Source organism: Dryobates pubescens, chromosome 30, assembly GCF_014839835.1.
Source record: "Dryobates pubescens isolate bDryPub1 chromosome 30, bDryPub1.pri, whole genome shotgun sequence".
Lineage (NCBI taxonomy): Eukaryota > Metazoa > Chordata > Aves > Piciformes > Picidae > Dryobates > Dryobates pubescens.
In genome coordinates, this window is record NC_071641.1 from 234,942 (window position 1) to 257,321 (window position 22,380).

General features: G+C 40.9%; 1 protein-coding gene across 1 annotated transcript in view; it reads left to right on the forward strand.

Moving 5' to 3' along the window:
• Window positions 1-12,023, forward strand: part of BICC1 (BicC family RNA binding protein 1) — a 102,580-nt gene extending 90,557 nt beyond the window's left edge. Inside the window, exons 16-21 of the mRNA XM_054174737.1 lie at window positions 526-565; window positions 1,191-1,345; window positions 2,285-2,441; window positions 4,342-4,502; window positions 6,737-6,836; window positions 9,800-12,023. Of these exons, the coding sequence (XP_054030712.1) occupies window positions 526-565; window positions 1,191-1,345; window positions 2,285-2,441; window positions 4,342-4,502; window positions 6,737-6,836; window positions 9,800-9,930 (744 nt within the window). The 3' untranslated portion in view covers window positions 9,931-12,023. The remainder of the gene's footprint in view (window positions 1-525; window positions 566-1,190; window positions 1,346-2,284; window positions 2,442-4,341; window positions 4,503-6,736; window positions 6,837-9,799) is intronic.
• The last annotated feature ends 10,357 nt before the right edge of the window (window positions 12,024-22,380 follow it).

Sequence of the window (22,380 nt, forward strand, 5' to 3'; positions counted from 1 at the left end):
AACTTACTTAACCAGGTATATGTAAATTTCAAATCTTCCATTGCCCTAAGTAGCACAAATACCAATTTGTTTGCCGTTTTAATTTTCTCCAAACTTTTCCATTTAGAAGAAGGGTGCATGGAGGCAAACTCAATTTGAAAGATTAATAAAAATGCCTGTGGTACCTAGATTTGTTGTCTAATATATATATTATCTTTTTGTGCTGGAAGAATGTTTTAAATTCTGGTAACTGATGATTAAGAAACTGCCCTTAAAATATTTCAATACAAAAAATTTCTGCCTAAACAGTTTGTAAAGGCTGCTGCTGAAGCCTCACTTAAATGGGTATCAGATAGTTTGTTTAAATCTTTAAGCACTTTGTGGCTCCTACTGGACCACAGTCAAGTTAACATGCTGTAGTTCAGGTTTCTTTTAGATATACTCACTGACAACTGTCAAAACCTTTGTTTTTCCAAAGAGCTGACTACTAAAATGACATTTAGTTAGAATGGCCATTAAGCTACCTTCTGCCTGTTTAACTTTTAGGCATTTGACTATGAACAGAAGAAGCTACTAGCAACCAAAGGTATGTGGATAAACAGTGACTTCTGGAAAGTTTAACATGCATCTGAAAGGATCTACTGAAGCTTGTTTTAAAATTTGTTTGTGTTTTTTTTAATCAAATCTTAAACTGATAGTGAAACATTTGTGGTTTAGGTTTCATGTTCCAAAAATTTCTGAATACCAACAGAGTATCAAATACAGTATAAACAATTTGCAGATGGGATGCCCTCTGTGTGATGCAAATGAGGCCTCATAGTTGTAATACTGGTTTTATTTGGAGGCAAATTAAACTTTAACATCTTTGTTCAATTAGTGAAGTTACTCTTCATTTCAGGGATAAATTAAGTTGCAGAATGGATAATGGACTTAACCATATCTTTGACCCTGTTGAAAAATAAACCACGTACACCTACAGCAAAACGAAACCAGAAAACCCTCTTTCTAAAACAGATGAGAGTCTTTGGGCTTCCTTGCAGGCTGTGGGGTTTAACTGTCTCAAGGAGGGGTGGTATTCAAGCTGTGTAGCAAGTGGAGGTGTTCAGACTTGACTGTCTGGTGAGTGAAGTCTGTTAGCATACCTGACATCAGGATTATCATCTTGGTACCATTGCTAAGGCTGAGATTTAGTGATGTGTGTCTTTTTTCAGCAATGTTAAAGAAGCCAGTTGTTACGGAAGTGAGAACACCAACAAATACATGGAGTGGTTTGGGGTTCTCCAAATCTATGCCTGCAGAAACTATCAAGGAACTGAGAAGAGCGAACCATGTATCATACAAGCCATCTATGACCACTACGTACGAGGTATGAAAACTATACAGTAATGAAAGGTTATTTCTGGTGAATGATGCTGTTGTTTCTCTTGACAAATATCAAAATACTTTCAGCTCAACTGCTTTATCAGTTTTACTGTAGCTTTCTGGAAGTTTCTATATGCTTAAAGAAGCTTAAACTTCTTGATGCAGCCCAGGATACCATTTGCCTTCTGGGCTGCAAGTGCTCACTGTTGGTTCATATCCAGCTTCTCATTCACCAGCACCCCCAAATTCTTTTCTCCAGGGCTGCTCTCGATTTCATCAGCCCCAGCCAGGACTGATATCTAGGACTGCCCAGACCTCAGTACAGGACTCCACACTTTGCCTTATTGAATCTCACAAGATTCTCCTGTCCAGGTCCCTCTGGGTGGCATCCCTCACACTTAACTGCACCACTCAGCTTGGTATCATCTGCCCTGTCTCTTTCTGCTCTTCTGTAAGACCTGAAGTCAATTATTGTCTTTCTTCATCTATTAAGGCATACTAATCATAGCTCACCACTACTCAGTTTTGCCAGTGACAAGGAGCATTTGCATTTTTCCCTCAGTGGTGTCTCTTTTCCCAAATTGTAGAAAAGATTGCTGCCTCCTGAGTTATGTTTTACAATTGGGCTTTGCAGGTGTACAGAATGAAATTGTTCATTTGGTTCCACAACTTTTAGTTTATGTAAGTATGTGGTATCAGTAATACCCATCTTTTCATAGGTACATCCTCAGCCAAATCCATAGTTAACTGCTGCATTCAGGGAATACTGTTGCCTTATCTTTGAACATTCTGACCACAGTTATGAGAGTTGATAATTAGTACTTTAAGAAATGAGCTTTGTATTTTTTAAAATTCTTTAACTGAGCCACTTCAAAGAAAATATCTGGTTCACAATGAAACTTCTGTTTTCAGCCCAAATTTTCTTTTGTTTTGTGATTTGCAGGGTTCATCAATGTCTCTTTCACGATCCAACAGCCGGGAGCACCTGGGAAGTGGCAGTGAATCTGATAACTGGAGAGATCGTAATGGGCTTGGACCCACAGCTCATAATGAATTTGTCTCCTCTATTGGCAGCCCTAAACGGAAACAAAATAAATCAGGTGGGTAATTTCTTAAGATCTGAGTTAAGAAATAAGCACTGGAATCAGTATTTATTTTTCTCTAGATGTTCTCTGGCCTCAAGTGAAAGCAATGCAAGATTGTGCAACCTTATATACAAATAATGGTCCAAAGGGAAACTTTTTAAATGCATGATACTCTTAATGAAAGCTATTTACTGTCTTAGCAGGGGTTTCTTAAGGTGTACTGAAAACAGACCTGTATAAAAGCTTATTTCTAGACTACCATCATTCCAATCTCTTATCAATGTGACGACAGCAGCCAGGTTGTTACTGTGCATTTGCTCACTGGTGGAGAAGTCATAATCTGTATAGATACTCAGTTTTAAAGTATGATTCTCTTTATGGTGATAAAAGAAGACACTGACTATGTTTGGCAACGCCTAGCACATGATTTTAAACACCAATTTCTATAGATACAGACTGCATATTTTGTCATCACTTTTTAAACAATGTTTAAAATTTGCAAATTAAAAATTTACTTGAGTTGAGCTCTTTGAAACTGTCTTTTTAGTGACTTACTATATGTCTTTTTGAAAGAGTTCAAATTGAAGGCAGAGAATACTGGCCCATACCAGCTCATTGCATTATGGGGAAATAAATGTTACAGGTAGCCTTTATTTTTGTTGAAGTTTTTATAAAGGTGAATGAAACTTTAATCCCAGATTATCTAAGTACACAGGTAGCAGTGGACATCCTAAGAAAGGATTGTTTCAATTGGAAAATATTCATGGTTGGTATACTTGAATTTTTGACTGAGTACTTTTAGTGTTATTTTAGTCTGAATAGTGAAGAAATTGAGCACCGCCTTTCAAAGTCTAAAAGAATCAACTTGGTTGTTGCTTCTTTCCTCAAAATTTCATGTTAACATTTTCAACACTTACTGTTTTCCAAACTGGAGCTACGGTTGATAGCAATTCTCTAAACTCTGTAAACCAGTTCCCAAATGCTTCTAACCAGTTTGTGCCCAAAAGATAAGAGGTGTCACATAGCCAGTTGTAGAAAATGGTGATTTGCACATTCTATTTGCCTTCTATGGTGAAGGCTGTAGCAGAGGTCTCTAGGACAATCTTATTTGCCTGGAAAAGTATGCTTTACCCCCTGCAGCTGTCTGATGCGTTCACTGTTACTCTTCCCTGTGTCTGTAATAAAGGAGGGGAGGACTCACCACAGCTCAGTTTGCAGAAATCCTGGTCTTAGGCAGCATGAGGAAAACAATTTTGAACTATGTAGTTACATGCTGTGGGTATGCACACAGAGGAGAGGGATTGCATTGCCAGATGAGTTTTCCTGAGTGTTTGAAGCACTTCACCTAGAAACTTTTTAAATATGCATCAGTGTAGAAGTGTGATTTAAAATGGTACAGGGACCATGTTTCCAGTTCTAGTCTTTTGTAAAACTCTTGCATTTGAGGTTTGTTTATATTAAACTAACAGTGAAATCATGTGGCTACTATGTAGTTCTTTTACCAGGAATTGCTCTGAAGTGCTTTTCTCCCCAACCTAGGACCAAAAAGGGATTGGTTGCATTTGTGTGCAGTAGAGTTTTCTAAAATACTAGAGAAAAGAGGAGAGAACTTTAAGAGGAGGAAAAGCAGTGAGGTCTTACAGCCCTTTCCCCTGTATGAGTTCCTGATTTGTGTTTATGTCAAGGTTCACACAATGTGATTTTAATGCTTGGAAGGTTTACCCAAACAGTTTTCTATAGAAAACAAACCCTGGAACTTTCAGTTTGTTTTATGCTGTTCATTCTCTCCCACCGAGAGAATGCATTTCTGAACACTAACAATTTAGAAATTTGTTAAAGATGCGAGTACAATGTTGATGTGACAAAGTTGTGCACCCCTATCCTGTGACTAAAAAGTATGCTGCTTGCCTTTCAGCTGAACACTATCTCAGTAGCAGTAATTACATGGACTGCATTTCCTCACTGATGGGAAGCAATGGCTGTAACCTGAACAGTTTGTTTAAGGGGTCTGATCTGCCTGAGCTGTTCAGCAAACTTGGTTTGGGGAAATACACAGATGTATTCCAACAGCAAGAGGTTAGTGTTCCTTTAAAAGACATCTTTGCATTTGTACTATGCTTTCCAGCGGCAGTTTTTCTGTCTCTTAACCAAAGCCACTAAGAAGTCTCACTCTGTGACAGGATTTTCATGAACTGTTTATTCAAAGCTCTATCATATGTCTTTCAATTTCCAGATAGCCAGCCTGGGCTTGAGCAGTGTTTTATCCTGAGGTTTTTATTTGTACTTTAAGAATTAAACTAGGCTTGTGGGTTATTTTTAATTCACAGTATCACAGTCAGAGTGTCACAGTATGGTAGGGGTCAGAAGGAACCTCTGGAGATAAGTCCAATTCCTCTGCCAAGACAGGTTCACCTGGAAAAGGTAACATAGGAACATGTCCAGGCTGGTTTGAGGCTTAAACTGTGGCTCCTACTTGTGATCTAGGATGGTAACTAGAATGTAATGGCTTTTGGTCAGCTGCTTGTGTAGGTTCTAGAAATCTAGTCTGCATTCAGTAGTAACATCTTGTATCAGCTGGTGCTGGGGTCACATGTATGTGTCCCTCTCTTCTCCCCCTGTGTGCTAGTTAACTTTCTTTGATCCACTCCCAAGAGGGAAACAGTCATCTGTGTGAACTTTCCAGCTCCGCACCAATTAATTTAGTCAGGTGGTAGTATTTCATATCTGTAGAATGCTATATAGGTGGAGCTAACTTGGTTATCTGCACATAGTTTTTCCTGGTGACAGATTCAGCCATGTCACAGAAATGGAGTGAGCCCAGCTGCAAGAGTTACAGGCTTAGACACAGAGCCCCAGAGCTTCTCCTGCAAGCCTTGTTGCTTTGCGGGAAGCTATTTGTGTCGTGCTGCTGGAACTGGGTGTACTAGGGAACAAAACAGATGTTTGTAGGGGTTGTGTCAGTATCTCCCATGATACAGGGGAAGGACCACAGCTGGATTTGGCACCTTCATGTATCCTGGACCCGTATGTCTGCTTTGTGTCTTTATCAGCAGTGAGGTCTCTATCAGTTGCTGGTCTTGATTATGCACTTGCATGTGTTCTCCTCCTAAATCACACAGAGTGGGTTCTTACCCAGATTGACATCATGAAGAAAATTATACATGTGTTTGTGAAGAGCAAACTCTAATAACAGGACCTTCCATTCATGTTGCTTGCATTGCTCTGTTGTGTGAATATTTAGCTTCACAATTCCTTCTACAAGAGGGAGGCTGCGCACACCAGGGGCACATTCAATGTGTATTATGCTGCTGCAAGGATAGACATGAGGCTGCTGTGTACCTTCTCCTGTGCACTAAGTCTCTTCTGTCTGTGCTCGCATAATTGTCCTGAGCCCACTGAAGTGTATTGCTGTTGTCTCAGTCCAGGGGCAGCTGGTTCATTTCCTGACAGCATTTCTTATCTCTAATCACATTGCTCAATTGCTCTGGGGGAGTTTTATTTCTATGCAGTACTGCACAAAAGTGCTTAGGAGCTGGCTGTACCTGAGCTCCTGAACCTTTTTTGGGTTGCAAAACACAGCACTGACAGATGTGGGATAGACACCAGCATGGGATTGTGTGCCACCAGTCTGAAAGTGGCAAGGTCAATCCTCAGTCTGCACCAATAAATCCAGCTGTGCCTCAGTTAATTCTGTGCACAGTTCCTCGGCTTTCTCTCCTCTGTACTCTTGCATGTTCCCTAATACCCGTATTTTCCAGCCATTAATCCTTTTCTAGGCTCTTAGCTATTTCCTAAAAAGGAGAGAGATTTGTGCTGCTAACACTAAAGATGGGGTTTGTTTGATGGATTTTTCATTTTGTGGGTGTTTTTTCCTTCCAGAGCTGCTGAGTAGGTGTGCGATAAGCCAAGCAGTTTTACCAGCATGAAAACTAAATGATTTTCTACTATGTTACTGTGAATTGTCCCAGAAGCAAAACCCAAAAAACAATTATGGACCTGCACACACTTGGGAATGCTATGAAATACTCAGTGCCTTAACTGAAATGTGTCACCAGTAGTTGAGCAACTGTCCTCTGCTAACCTACTGTAGTCTAAAGAACCTCTCATATCTGCAGACATAAGCTTGGCTGTTCCCAGGTACATAGCAGCAATTGTGGTAAATACTCAAAATTGGGAATAGTTTGGCAAAGTAACTATGAAACACAGCATGGAAAAAAACCAGGCTATTCCAAACCACATAGCTTAATAGGTTTGAGGAGAAACCTGGTTTGAATAATTTTCTTTTTTTTTTTTTTTTTTTTAAACTCTAGATTGATCTGCAGACATTCCTTACTCTTACTGATCAAGATTTGAAAGAGTTGGGAATTACCACTTTTGGTGCCAGGAGGAAAATGCTGCTTGCAATCTCAGGTAAGTAACACAGATTGTCACTTGTTGGTTTTAAGTATTGTTTGTGTTCTCACTTGAGTCGTGGGTTTGTAGTTGACAAAGGTGACAACTGGTGTCCCTCAAGGGCCTCTATTGGGACCAGTGCTGTTCAATATCTTCAATGATATTGACAACCAGATGAAGGCATCCTCAGCAAGTTTACAGATGATATCAAGATGAGTGGTGCGGTTGATAAGTCTGAAGGAGATGGGATGGGTGCCATCCAGAGACACCTGGAGAGGTGAGCTTAGGAGAATCTCATCAGGCTCAATAAAGCCATTTGTAAGGTCCTGCACCTAGGTTGGCACAATCTTTGGTATCAGTACAGGCTGGGGGATGATGAAATTGAGAGTAGCCCTGCAGAAAGAACTTGGGGGTGCTGGTGGATGAGAAGCTGGCCGTGAGCACTTGCAGCAGAAGGCCAGTGGCATTCTGGGCTGCACCAAAAGAAGCATGGCTAGCAGGTTGAGAGAGGTGATTCTGCCACTTTACTCTGAGACCTCATGTGGAGTACTGTGTCCAGCTATGGGGCCCCCAGCACAAGAGGGACATGGACCTGATGGAGCAGGTCCAAAGAAGGGCAATGAAAATGATCAGAGGCCTGGAACACCTCTCCTGTGGCAACAGGCTGAGGGAACTGGGGTTGTTCAGCCTGGAGAAGAGAAGGCTCTGAGGAGAACTAACAGCAGCCTTCCAGTACCTGAAAGGGACCTACAAGAAGACTGCAGAGGGACTGTTTACACAGGCCTTTAGTGATAGGATGAGAAACAGGTTCTGCAGAGTCTGCATGCAGTGGTGCTTGTCAAACTCTTGCTGCTCTGTCCCCCTCTTTATTGATCAGCAGAGCAATCATCCTACTGAAGACAACTGCCTGATTTGGTAGGAATTTGGGTTTGGTTTGCTTTTCTTTGTTTAGTGTTTTTTTGGGGTTTGTTTTCCCCCACGACCAGTTGTTTCTGACAAATGTATAGATTTGAAAAGAAACATGACTCTTATTTGGAATTTTTCCAACCAGCGGTAATTAATGTATGCAGAAAGATGAAAGCCAAATGTAATGTCTTCCACGGTGTTGTAGTATATGGTGCCTACTTAGGTTTGGTTTTTTTTCTAGCTGTAATAAATATCATGAGATGTCAGATTATGTAGGAGTGCCTTGTTGTCATTGTCTAGGACATCAATTTGTATCATCACAGGAAGAATTTTTTCAGATGCTGCATTCTAGCACTCAGTCTTTTTTCCCCAGTTGCATCCTTCTACAGATGCCATTAGTAAATGTCTCTTTATGAATTTAAAATTGCAGCATAAAGAGGATAAAGCTGCAATGTACTTGATTCAACAGCAGTCATGAAATCTTTGTAATCTTTCAGCAATTTATGGCTATCATGGAGTTTGTTTGCAAGAACAGAAACGTGGGGAACAGAAAAACATTTTGGATGGCCAATCAGTAATACAAGCTTAGGGTGAAGGCTTGAATGAGGGGAGAGCATCTCTTTTTTTCTGAAAGTTCATACTGAAATATTGCTGCAATGTTGTCTTTAAGGAGCTCTGCATCAGGAAATGATCAAAATCCTAATAAGCTTTTCTGTCATCTCAGTTTGCACTCTGTGGGTTTTCTGCAGCCATGTATTGTCTACCTTGAAGTGTTTCAGCTGTATCAATTTGATCTAAGTCAATGTTGCAAAATATTACCTGCTCCATAACATACCAGTGCCAAATGACAACTGCACCAAATAGATGCTTGCATCCCGGGAGGTTCTTGCAATGCATTGATGTAATTTCTTTCTCCATCTACCCTGCCCTGGTGAGGCTGCATCTGGAATATTGTGTCCAGTTCTGGGCCCCTCATCTCAAGAAGAACCTCAGGGAACTGCTTGAAAGAGTCCAGTGCAGAGCCACAAAGATGCTGAAGGGAGAGGAACATCGCCCTTATGAGGAGAGACTGAGGGAGCTGGGGCTTTTTAGCTTGGAGGAGACAGAGGGGTGACCTCATTCATGTTTATAGAGGATGTGAAGTCATAATGTCCAGTGACAGGACAGGGGACAATGGGTGCAAGCTGGAGCATAGGAGGTTCCACATTGTGGTGGTTTGAGCCTTAACTGGGATTTAAGAGCTCAGATAGGGGGGGAGCAAGGCTGAGAATCCCTCCCCCATTCCCCCTCCTCTTTCCTGATTGAGAGGAAAAGAAAGGGAAGGAGCAAATCTACCAAGAAATAATTTGGAGTCTGTTTGGAAGTAGAGAGGTAAAAATTTTCTTTAAAAAAAAAAAAAATATATATATATACACATGTGTGTGTAACAGGAAGGGTTCACCAAGGGTAAGGAACAAGGATGGATGGGGAAAAATATGTATACAAAACCAGTCCTTTGAAGAGGCATGGATGTAGCAGGGAGGAGGACAACCAGGCCTGACCATGTGGCAGAGAAGCAGGAAGCTAGCAGCAGTCCTCTTGTCCAGGCAAGGCAGAAGTAAAAGCCCCAAATGACTGCAGTGTCTTCCTTTCTATAGGCTTGCTGGACAGGGAGGAGGAGTGGAACAGATTAACTCAGTTCCCCAGGGGGAAAACACTTTCCAGGGAGAGCAAGGCTCTCACAAGTCCTCCCCCGCTGCTTTCAGGATGGGCATAACCTATCACACACGTGAACATAAGGAAAACCTTTTTCACTATGAGGGTGGCAGATGCCTGGAAGGGGCTGCCCAGAGAGTTTGTGGAGTCTTTTTTTCTCTGGAGACATTCAAAACCTGCCTGGAGATGTTTTAGAGTGACCTGCTTTAGGAGGCCCTGCTCTGGCAAGGGGATTGGACTTGGATGATCTTTTTGAGGTCCCTTCCAATCCCTAAATTCTGTGATATTTTGTTTGTTTAAATCGAAGTTTCTACTTTTGGTTTAGATCAAAATACTGTAATTAATTTTCTGCTGAGAGATGTTTTGTGTGACCTTTCTAGAACTGAATAAAAACCGAAGGAAGCTCTTCGACCCATCCAACATACGCGCCTCATTCCTGGAAGGTGGAGCTAGTGGAAGACTGCCGCGTCAGTATCATTCGGACATTGCTAGTGTCAGCGGTCGCTGGTAGCAGTAAGTTGTGACTCTGTCAACTGTGAAGATGGACATGGCAATCCTGTGGACAGCCTTCACTGCACACCACCCTCTGCACTTTGGGAGTTTGGGCATCAAGGACCAAAGAGTTTTTTCTGCACAATTTTGTGCCAAAAAAGCAAGAGAATACACATGTTGTCTGTCTTTGAAAACACCAAATATGGGTTACGTTTTGCTCATGTAGGTTGGACAGAATTTGCAATAACAATAATATAGGGTTCTTTGTTTAGTATTTTATTACCTATAACTATAATGTATGCACTGAATTTTTACTTTGAATGAAGGAGGAATGAAGAGCTGGGATGCCAAAGAGCATAGGTTTTGGTTTTATCAAGATGGATTTTTCTGGTACTGCTTAAAATAATTATTGAGGTCTTTCTGCACTTTACATGTTCTGACTTCTTGTCCTGTGGAAATTTTTCTCTTTCATTTCCATATCAATTTTTATATTGGCACTAATCAAATTTTTCTTCAGGTGTTCCTGCCTGAAGTCACATCTCCCTATAATGGTACTAGAAACTGGTTCTTATGCAGATGGTTTTTCCCTCTCTGTCTCCCTGGTAGTTATCTGAAGAGACTGTTCCAAAATCAAGCCACTTGGTAGTGGACCAGTCCTGTTATGCTCTTCTGAAGCAGTCTAATGCTGCTTGCAGTAATACTCTCTCACTGTAACAGATGCAATGAAAGACCAAAATGGACCTTGCAATATTAACCCTTTGCATTTGCCATATTTAACTGCTGCCTGTTATGCTAAAACTGTTTTTAATGGTCGTCTCAAAGCAAAGGGCTATTTTTAGTACCCTGCCACTAAAGGACACTTATTTATATCAGACTTCTATTTTTAGATTCTATACACCTACAATACATAACAGATTAAACTGATCTACTACAGCTTTATGGTAGAGAATGAAAGGCATTCATCAAACTGGAGCTCTGGGCTGTCAGTTTGATTAAACAGGTGACTCGTTAATTTGACAAGACAGCACTGTTGCCATTTAATAAATGACACACATTACTTACATGACTATGCATGCAGCAATTAAGCGACCTACATAAAATAGGTGTCATAGCATCTGTTTTGTTCAATCTAGGTTTGTATTTGTCAGCTGCAGAAGTGTTTAAAACTCTGGAGATGAACTATTTCTAAAAGAAGTTCAGCAGAAAGAGTCCATGTTGTAAGTGGCTGGAGCTAACTATTGTGTTTGTATACTGTGAAAGTCCAAATAATTTGGCAATATTATTCCTCTGTCTTTACAGATGTCTTGTTGTGGGTTTATGAAGGGTTGTGATATAATGAAGGAATTCATAAAGTGCCTCTTTCTGCAATGCAATATGAAGTTTCCAAGCATTAATTTGATGAAAAGCATTCCCATGAGAAATGTTGTGAATTACCTCTACTGTAATGTATTATTTATGTTCAGTATACAAGCCTTTTGAGATGGACATAAACCACTGTCAAGTGCTCTTACCAGAAGGCATTAGAATAACATTTACAGTAGTTGGTTTTTATGCAAAAATGGGTGAGAAATAGTTTTGACACTTTCCAGGGATAATTTTTCTTTAAAGGTGAGAATACAAATTTGCACACACACAGGGGTTTTAGAGGAACTCTTACTTGGGGGTATAGATGATCAAGCAATAACACAAAGCCTTGTTGCAGTAAGCAAACAACACCTGCTCAGTACTCATTTCAGCCATATCTACTTAATGGTGTATAGCTGGGAGACTTCCTCTGTAGATGAAACAGCAGTTAGCTTCCTCTGCTACAGATCTGAGTGGATAAAACTGCATCTGGTACACAAGGAATTGCTCACATCAGATTTACTGTACTCGAATGGCAAAAGCCAATATGCACATATTGATGAGACATTTGTCTGTGTTACACGGGCAAGAGCAACTTCATGGAAACCCTCATCTAAACCACAACTTCTGATTCTCAAACTTTTGACACTTGTGCTTACTTCTAAGCATGTAGATAGTTCCATTCACGTGGACTACTTACATGCTTACAGATAAGCTGTCATTTAAGTGTTTGCATTTGCAAGACCAGGGATTGCAAATTAAATTGTGGTCAGTCATGTTTGTCATTAAAAATATTGTTTAAAATCAATATTCACCAACTGCACTTTTCATGCAGAATATTCTGTAACCCCTTCTTGCTTGTTTTGCCTGAACTTACAAGCATCAACCAACCTCTGCACTCATAGATTTTAAATCTTTCCTAAGTGCATGTGTACCTAGGCAGCATTATATACTCAGAAACTGGTTTTATTACAGTATTAAGTTGATGTGGTCTTTTGTTGAGCAGTACTTATATCATCTACACCAAAGTGAAGAATTTCCCATTAACAACGAGCTTTTTTGATGGGGTTTCACACACACAAAAAAAAACACCACACTGGAAGAAAAAAATTTCTCACTTATTTTGATTCTACAAAGGGAATATGACAGTACATGGTACCGTATTGTTAGTGTTGTATTATGCACAAATATTTGACTTGCTACATAAAAATGTTAGTTTTAAATCTGTGCCTTAATAGTGACCAGTTATCTGTAAATATAGAGCAGATACAGATTGTATTTTTGTTGGTTGTGTCCTTTTAGTGATTTTTTTTTTTTAATAAAAGATGAAATTAAAACATTTAAAAATGGAAATTTACAAAGCTAATCAGTGTTGCATAAAATAAATTTATATAACTCCCTTGTATTCTGACTGGTTAATGAAGGCTTTTTTAAATATACATCCAGTTCCAGGGATGCTTGCTTGTTAATAAAACATAAAAAAGCAGTGTTTGTCATAATGGCAACATGTTTCTTTCACATGCTAGTGCTCCATGTATTTGACTATTCTTTTTATACCACATGGTGGGGTTTTTTTGTCCAGCTTTTAAATGAGAATGCTTTTCAGAGATACCTCTCCTTAAAGGTCAATACAAAAGCAGCTAAACCATCTCAGGTTCAATTCATAGCAGGTTTTAATGGTTTAGCTTGCATGGGGGTTACTCTCCCTTTTCTTTCTTCCCGCCCCCCCCCCCCCCCCCCCCCCCCCCCTTTGGTCTTCTCATTTTAATGGGTTTTTATGTTTTGGTTTGCCTGTGCAACATACAGGGGTACAAGTTCAGTATTGCCTTATTCTGTGCATTCAAGCATTTCAGTATTCCAGCCCAATGTGTTTGTGTTCTTCAGGTTCTATGCACACAGCTCTCCACTTAAACTGCAATATTCCTGGCTCGCTGATCCTTGGTGTTTTTCTGAATAATTACTGAGATCTGCAGATGTAGAAAGAAGCCTAGAAACGGTACAGATGAACAAAAATTCTCCTGTTGAAGACAACTGAAGGGTATGGTGCTGAGTATCCACTCTCAAGGTGTTGGCATACACTAAACAAATTGCACATGCAGATGGACTTGGAAATGGCACAGTGATTCTGATGCTTGAACAGTAGTGGACTACAGAGGTCTGGAACAAAATAGTTTCCTTTGTGGACCACTTATTTGGGAATGTTGCTTCCAGTGCACCATCACATGGCTTCACTCAGCAGAATGGTAAAGATGGTGTGGGAAAGAGAAGGAACAGAACCGTGAAGGAGCATCAGAGCTAGATTGCTACTGTCCTGCAGTGCAAGCGGTGTTACCAGCTGACGTGGCACAGCACAACCAGGACCGGTCCCTGAACAAAGAGGCTTCACTGCCCAGGAGCTCATCATCTCTCTCTGCTACCAGTCAGAAAAGCAAAGCTGGCTATTTCCACTTGGAAGAGGAAGAGGTCTACTAAAAAAATGTTGCCAGTACTGGAGAGAAAAGAGATGGATCCTCCAAGCCATGTAAAGATTAAAACTGGAACATCTGTCTTTGCTGTTTGACCCCACTCCAATCTAACACTTGGTGAACACTTCTTTTTCCAAAGCCCTTGAAAACGTGATGCTAAAGGTATACTAAGTACTGTTAGAGAGTGGTCAAGAAAGGTGAAGTGAGCGAGGATATTCAGAAATTTGCTTGCTTCACAGTACAAGCACAAATAAGTAGTCGATTCTAGACAAGTCTGGACACTGCTGGAGCTGCCCTTTATCCTTGAAGAACCTTGAAGGTTTGGCTTTTGTTTAGAGTTTCTGTGAACTTCATGAGGATTTGAGAAGATGGAAAGATCAAATGGACTTCTAAAAGCTTTTGCAATATGCACAAGTTATGCCTGCAATATTCTTGACAGCTGAAAGTACATGCAGGCACCTAGCAAGAGTGTTTGCAGAATGCTTAGTATTCCAAGAAATTGAAAGAGGCATTTTGCAAATGAAGGTTTGTCATTGTATTAAGGAAAGTGGGGAGTTTATCTTTGTTTTCCTGTGCTGCAGACATAAGGAGTTTTTTATAGTGCTGTTAGTTTTAATATTGTACATAACTTCAGGAATCAGGAACATACCTGCTATAACCCAAAATAAAGTAGTAGTCATAGAACCATTCAGGCTCAAAAGGACCTCTAAGAGCATCAGCTCCAATCATTAACCCTTCTCTACTACATTCACCACTGAACCATATCACTGAATGCCACAGTTAAGTGACCTTTAAACATATCTAGGGATGGTGACTCAACCACTTCCCCAGGCAGCCTGTTCCAATGCTTGACCACTCTTCCATGGACAAAATGTTTCCTTATGTCTAGCTGAAACCTAGGGGACAATCACTTCCCTATACCTCCTGGTCACAGTATTGCTGATACAGGCCCTGATGCCATTGTCTTGCTTTACCACCTGGGCACACTGCTGGCTCATATTCAACCACTTGTCAATTGGACCTCCCAGGTCCTTTTTGCTGGACAGCTTTCCAGCCCCACTTCCCAAGCCTGTAGTGTTGCATGGGGTTGTAGTGGACCAAGTGCAGGACTCAGCACTTGGCTTTATTGGAGCATATCCCCTTGACCTCAACCCATTGATCCAATGTGTCTGAGTCAGTTTGTAGGGCCTCCCTACCTTCAAGCAGATCAACAATCCCACCTAACTTGGTGTCATAAGGAAAATTACTGATGCTGCATTTTATCAATGACTTTGGTGAAGAGTTAAAGGTGTTAAATACAAGTGGACCTAATATTCAGCCTTGAGGAACACCACTTGTGACTGTCTGCTGGCTGGATTTAACTCCATTGGCCACCCCTCTTTTGACCTATCCAGCAGAGCATGTGCTTATCTAAGTTTTTTCATGAGAATTCCATGGAAGATGGTGTCAAAGTCTTTATGGAAGGCCAGGTAGTAGGAGGAGCAAATGGTTAAATAAGATTTTTTTTTTCCCCCCCTCTCTCACTTTGAAGAAATTATGCTAGTAAAAAAAGGCCAGCCTGTGATGTTACCCAGACACTTACTGTTAGAAAGTTTACAGCAAAATGACAATAAGGAAAAGCAAAAATAATCAATGCAATTTCTCGTCAGAAAGCAAGTTTTCAGCCTTGAAGGAAAAAAAGTCATTGTAAACATTCAAGTTTGTTTGTTTTGTTTTTTAAATTAGTCCAGAAAATACTTTCTGAAATGCTTTTAATTGCATTTAAATATACTCAGGGTATCTCTTTTAAGTTATTCCCAGTATTCTTTAGAATATCTTGAGCTATGATTGCAGGAAGTTTTGACATTGAATTGAATCAGAGTAAATACAAATTGGTGGGAAATGAAGCTACTTAGTTATGAAGCTGCAGCACTTTATGCACTACTTACAGCATCATGTAGTATTCCATTTCTCCACTCTTCTAAGGAGTTAGATTTGGGTAAAGTTTGCCCTCAGAAATGCAGAATGGTTCCAGATGTTTGATGAAAACGTGAAGAAAGATGAATACATTGTGATGGAAATTATCTAGTTTGTGCCAAAATTGTGTTGCAACTTCATGAAAATCAACAGATGGGAAAAAGCAAAACATAATACGAGAAAAAAGAACCAATTATATAATGAAATAAAAACTTGTTACTTCTAACAATGGGTGATGAATGCTTTAAGAAATAATCTTGCCACTGATGTAGTAACCCTAGGACCACGTATTGATACGGACGTTCTTACACTCTTCTGCTATGACAAGCATCACAGTGTGTCATCTGTAAAGGATAGAAGATTTGAAGAGGCCTGAGATGCACATAAAATTTCTTATGGTTCCCAAAATTGAAATCATCCATGGAAAATGCAATCTCATGCTGTATATGAACTACACAGAAGAGATTTCCCAAAGATTTAAGGGTTTTGGCAGGGCAAGGATAACAGTAGACAGTAAATCCTGTTATATGTTATATATGTGTGTGCTAAGGTAAGGGGAAGGTGGACACCAAGAATGCATCCATTTTATTGCAAAAGAAAAGTCAAGTTCAGATACAGCAAAATGTTCATAACCTTTTCTTCTAGCAGGAGTCTTTCCACCATGAAGCAGAATGGATTTTGGTTTTTCAAGAGACATGGACCTGATGCAGCAGGTCCAGAGGAGGGCCGTGAAAATGATCAGGGGCCTGGAACACCTCTCCTACAAGGACAGGCTGATGGAGCTGGGGTTGTTCAGCCTGGAGAAGAAAAGACTCCAGGGAGACCTAATAGCAACCTTCCAGGTCTACAGGAAGGGTGGAGAAAGACTGTTTACAAAGGCCTGTAGTGATAGGAGGAGGGACAATGAAACTAGGGGAGACTAGGTTTAGACTGGACATGAGGAAGAAGCTCTTTCCTGTGAGGGTGCTGGAACACTGGAACAGGTTGCCCAGAGAGGTAGTTGAGCCTCCATCCATAGAGATATTTGAGGTCAGGCTCAAAAAGTCTCTTGTCTGCAGGGGGGTTGGTGTAGATGACCCTTTACAGGTCCCTTCCAAACCATTCTTTGATTCTGTTTTCTTGCCAAAGCTCACCACAGTGTGAAGGAGCCATTGCGTGGTACTGAAAAGATCCTTACTATGGAATACAGCCTTAGGCGCTTGACAATGGCAGCTCAATACTAAACATTATTTGGATTTTTTGGGGGGTTTGCTGGGTTTTGTTGTTGTTGTTTTGTTTTGGTACTGAAAGATACTTTTTATTTGTTCTAGCATCCAGAAGTCAGTGCAAACAAAACTAACATGGTGGCTGAGGTGAAGCTGCTGACAGATTTGAATCGTGCTTTAAAACTGGAAGACAACTAGCTAACCTCTACAGGTCAGGAGATGTTTTTGTGCAGCTATATTAAGATTGTTGTTCTGGTAGTCTTTCTCTTTGCATCAAATGATGATAATAAGCCAGTAAGCTGGAATGCTGAAGTTATCTGTCACATAGGAAGACTCCTCCTGAGCATGCTTCCAGCCCTGGTTTATCATCCATCTTCACTGAAAATGCTTGCAGATGCTGCATTGTTGACACAGTGCATTCTTTCCGTTATGCTTTGGGACTCCCAAGTGTTAAAAAAAGCTGATTTTAAAATGAGGTTCCATGAGCTTTTTGCTTGCACAAGCACAGTGTTCACTCCTTTTCCTAGGAGTGAATAATGTGGAGCATGTCCAGAACCACTAGTGTGGATGAGAGTTTTGAAGGCTTTTTCAGAAGGGATTTAAAAGTCATGACCGAAGACTGGAAATAACACTTCTGGCACTCCTGCCTTTCTTGGCTCCTGGTGGTGTCTGCTCACCTCTCCTAGATCTTGGCTGTCCCATATTTGGCTCTAGTTTCTCCACTTTTTTTCTAGTGAGCAGTCAAGTTACAAGAAAGTACTCTTGGGAAGTTTTGAAGCATTCTGAATTTTCAAGCAGTCTTGTCTTTGCTTTGCTTTTATGTTGAAGTTAAACTATGGCAGTGTAGGCACAGATGCTAAATAGGCATTGGCTAGTGTAAGGAATAACAGTTTGTAAGCAAAACATAAACTCAGTATTTTCAGTCCTTTTACTTACTATTATGTGATGAATTTGTAAGGTTCAGAATGTTTTACATCTGGTTCTGTTTGCTAAATCCTTTTTGAGAGTTCAGGGTTATTTTATCTGTGATAAAACAAGCATTAAACCAAGAACTGTATGAAAATGTGTTGTATTTTCAATGCTACATTAGAGACTTTGTACTGGAGAAGCTTTGGATCCTTCATCTATCTTGCATTTAAGTGATATTTTATAGACATGTCAGAATTTGTGGGTATACATAAAAAGGAGAATGTTATGATAAAGAAAACTGAGACCCTGTCCCTTCCCTCTCTCTTCCCCAAACCAGATAGCAGTGTTTTGTCTTATAGCATTTTCGGTATCTAATTGAGACTTTCCAAGCTCATAAAATTTGGAAGGAGACAGGTAAGTTATTTGTGGTTCCTAAATGCAGATTATTTCTGATAAACATTATGGGGTGTATTGGTGTGCTTGTGGAAATATCAAGATGATTTTGAAAGCTTTCTTGCTTGACCTCTAACTCTTCACCAGGTCAGCTTTTAATTTTGCTTGAATCTAGTGAAATTGCCCTGTTTCAAGCACATTAATAAAAATCTGTGGTAGAGCAGTACTTCCTTCCTCCCTTCCTACACTATTTGAAAACAAATTCTCCAGACGTTTGGACCTGCTAGTATGTTGTAAGAAATGTCTAGTTGCTACAGGTGTTTGGATGGGCAGTTTCCTTTCTGAGTAAAAAGTCTAATCTTACCTTAAGGAAGAGTCTATTTAGAGTCTCTTCTTTCTTAATATATGTCATATAAATTAAATTAACTCAGACTTCATATTTCCACAGGGAGGTACCTAGGTTGCAATTCAGTCAATCTTTGTCTCTGTGATTTAGCTAGATGGAGTTCCAGAGACATTTTACTGAAGGGTTTTGGATCTCTGTAACCTATTCTTCATCCTTTTCTGTGTGCTGCTGTTTAGTTCTTCAACATCCTTCCTGAAATGTGAGCACCAGACATGGATGCATTATTACTGCAGCAGCATGGGTAGTACCTAATACAGTGGCAATGCTCTAGTTTGATAGTGGCACAGGGATACCTGATCCCAGATTTGGATGGTTAGCTATGTAGTTGGCTGTTACCACTGCTGTGTGCCAATGCAGTCCTGCCTGTTTCCCCTGCTATCCCATGGAAGCTGGTGCAGGGGCCAGCTACTTGGAGCAATGCCTGGGGAACAGGCACTGGGGGCTGTAGAGCACCTGCCTGTGCCAACAGAGGTGAAAACAGAAGCTGTCCTCTCTTAAAATCACATAGAAGAAACAAGTTGACTATAAAGCTGCCTGTGGTACAGCTCTGACTATGCAACATGATCCCTGTCTTTGCTGTCTGATGTATGCATGATAAGGTTCTTTGTAGCGAAGGCTTAGGTCTTCTGTGTCTAGAGGTGATGTGTTGGGTCATACTAACAGCCATCAGTACTTGGCTGTGTGGATGAGTATTAATGCCTGTATTTAGATGTGCAGAGGGGCTGCTTTAGTCTTCAGATGTTTGTTTTCCCTTGTTTAAAAATGCTTCTTTATAGCCAGGCATGTTTTGAATTGCATATCTAGCCTCATGCAGGGCTTGTGGATCAAATCGGGGTGTTAAATCAAACAGTAGCACCCAGAGGAGGGTCCCCCCGCTGCTGTAAACTCAGTGTCTAACTCTGGGTGCTGCAAGGGCAGAGGGAGTGTGGTTCTGTGTATGATACAATGTGGATTTAAATTGCATTCCAGAGTGGGAAGTTCTGTGACGAATTTAGGGCTTGGCTTTGGGAGAGAATCATCTGTTCTTCACACAGGTCAAAAGTCATCCAAATCACAGGATGAAAAATACTTTTGTAAGAAATAGGTCTGGAGTAGATTATTAAATCTATTTGGTGATTTAATATCCACACAAATCTGACCTTGCATCTTTATTCCTTAATCTGTGCTGATTTATTTTCTTTGTGTGAACACAAGAGCAATCAAAAAGCAGTTATGACTCCAATTAACAACACTTTTGAGCATCTGATAAAGGAGTTGCTTTCCATTTAGAGTCACCGATATTCTTGTGAGGCGAAGAAGTAAAGGCAATAGCAGATGGCAAAAATTTCCAGCAATAGGCCCTGTGACATCTAAGCGGAGGTTTCCCAACACCCCTGCTGCTGCAGCAGATGGAAAGGTTGTCAAATATGGAGGCTGCTACTTGAATAGCACTTAGTGCTTTGACAGACGGCCTTTGCTCCATGAGCCTGGCTTGACACAGCTGAGCACACCACAGCAACCATGGCTCAGGCAAGAGTGACAAACAGAATGAAATACAATAAGGATAAGTGTAGAGTTGTGCATCTGGGAAAGAACAGCCTCATGGACCAGTGTAGCTTGGGGGCTGATCTGTTGGAGAGCAGCGTAGGGGAAAGGGACCTGGGGGTCCTGGTGAACAACAGGATGACCATGAGCCAGCGATATGCCCTTGTGGCCAAGAAGGCTGATGGCATTCTGGGGTGGATTAGAAAGGGTGTGGTTAGTAGGTCAAGAGAGGCTCTCCTGCCCCTCTACTCTGCCCTGGTCAGCCCACATCTAGAATATTGTGTCCATTTCTGGGCCTCTCGGTTCAAGAAGGACCACAGGAAACTGCTTTTAAAGAGTCCAGCACAGAGCCACAAAGATGCTGAAAAGAGTGGAACATCTCCTTTATGAGGAGAGACTGAGGGAGCCAGGGCCCTTTAGCTTGGAGGAGACTGAGAGGTGACCTCATTCACGTTTGTGAAGATGTGAAGGGCAAATGTCAGGAGGACAGAGCAAGGCTCTTGTCAGTGATGTGCAATGATAGGACAAGGGGCAGTGGGTGCAAGCTGAAGCATAGGAGGTTCCATGTGAACATAAGGAAAAACTTTTTCCCTGTGAGGGTGACAGAGCCCTGGAACAGGCTGCCCAAAGAGGTTGTGGAGTCTCCTTTGGAGACATTCAGAACCCTCCTGGATGTGTTCCTATGTGGCCTACTCTAGGTGATCCTACTCTGGCAAGGGGTTTGGACTGGATAATCTTTTGAGGTCCCTTCCAACCCCTGACAAAGAGGAGCATAAGGACAGCTGCAGCTCAAATTTAGAAGAAAAAAAAAGCAAGCTCCCTGTGAGTGTCATTGATTAATCACTAAAGAGAAGTACTACTTTTGCTTTGCATGTGAATCCACAGTGGGTTAAAATTGCACTCAGTGGGTTGTTAGCATAATGCATTTAGCTCTAACTGAAGCTTTGTTTGAGGACAGTGACCTGAGAATTGTATTTTAAAATCTGCTGCTGAGCTTTGAGGTGCCCAGAGGCAATGTCTGGACTCATCAGGATTGTGAAGCAGCTGCATTTCATGAGAGTCTGGAAAGTCACTGGGGAAGAGCCTCACAAAGCAACATCATTCTGGCTGAAATTATAAACTTCATTAGCTCAGTGTAGCTGCACATGCTCTAAAGAGTTTTAAAACATGCTTTTAGAAGATTACATCAAAGCATTCTGTGTTTGCAGGCCTTGTAACTAGTGAAGTCTGGGAAGATCACCCTCTGCTTGTTAAACTTCCTTCCATCCTCTGAAGTCTGTAGCCAACATTGCTGAAGTGCTTTGGCTATTGCTCTCTTACTTTTTAAACAAAGACACAGAGAAGTTAATCATTTTTGTAGTTCACCTCTTTCAATACCAAATACCTCTGTAATTTAGATGGTTCCCAGAATTGCAATAATTTCTGCTTCATCTTTTTTTTTTTCACTTGAGCATATGATTTATAAATCCCTGGATCCTAATGTCCCTTTCAACCCATAATATTCTATGATTCTGTGATTTATGTAACTTCAGGAAGGCAGGTGGGAGATTTGGAGTTAGGGAGCAAATGGCTCTAGTTTTGTTTCTATGAATGTTGTATTCTAAATAATTTCAGCTTTAGAGAGGCTCCTGTTGAGAAGTCACAGGGAGTTTGTGATGATGGCTTTCTTCAGAGTATGTTTATCCCTGCTCTTCAGTGGTTAATACTGAATCACATGTAGTGCTGGAGATGGGAGATTCAGTGCATCTCTTGTTTGCACAAAACCTTAAGGTAGATGAAGTGTTTTGGCAAAAGCAGATTGCAGGAGTTAAGGTAAGCATGTGTGGGCTTTTGCTGTCTCCCTCCCTCCCTCCCCCCCCCCCCCTTTTTTTTTTCCTTTTTTTGTTTTGTTTCCTCCTTTTTCAAACCACAGAAAAGTGGGGTTTGCATACATCTGTCACCATGGGGTTTTAATGCAGGTTTCTGTATGCTTCTTTTTAGAGATCCTGAAGTCACAGAGAGAGGAAGATCTCCCTAGCAATAAATAAGAAACATATTTGTACTCCTTACATGATGTAAAGAGGAGAGGTAAAACTTCTGATTGAAGTCTGCTGCACAAATACTTGAGCTGTGTGTACTAAAAAAAACCAACTCTGTAAAGCCCTGCTTGGTTGAAGCAGACAATGGTGTACCTGGGAGTGGCTGTGCTGGGGTAGGTCAAGATCCAACTGGTCCAGAACTACGCTGCCAAGAGCCACAATATCCCCTGGGATTTCCTCTTGGGCTCC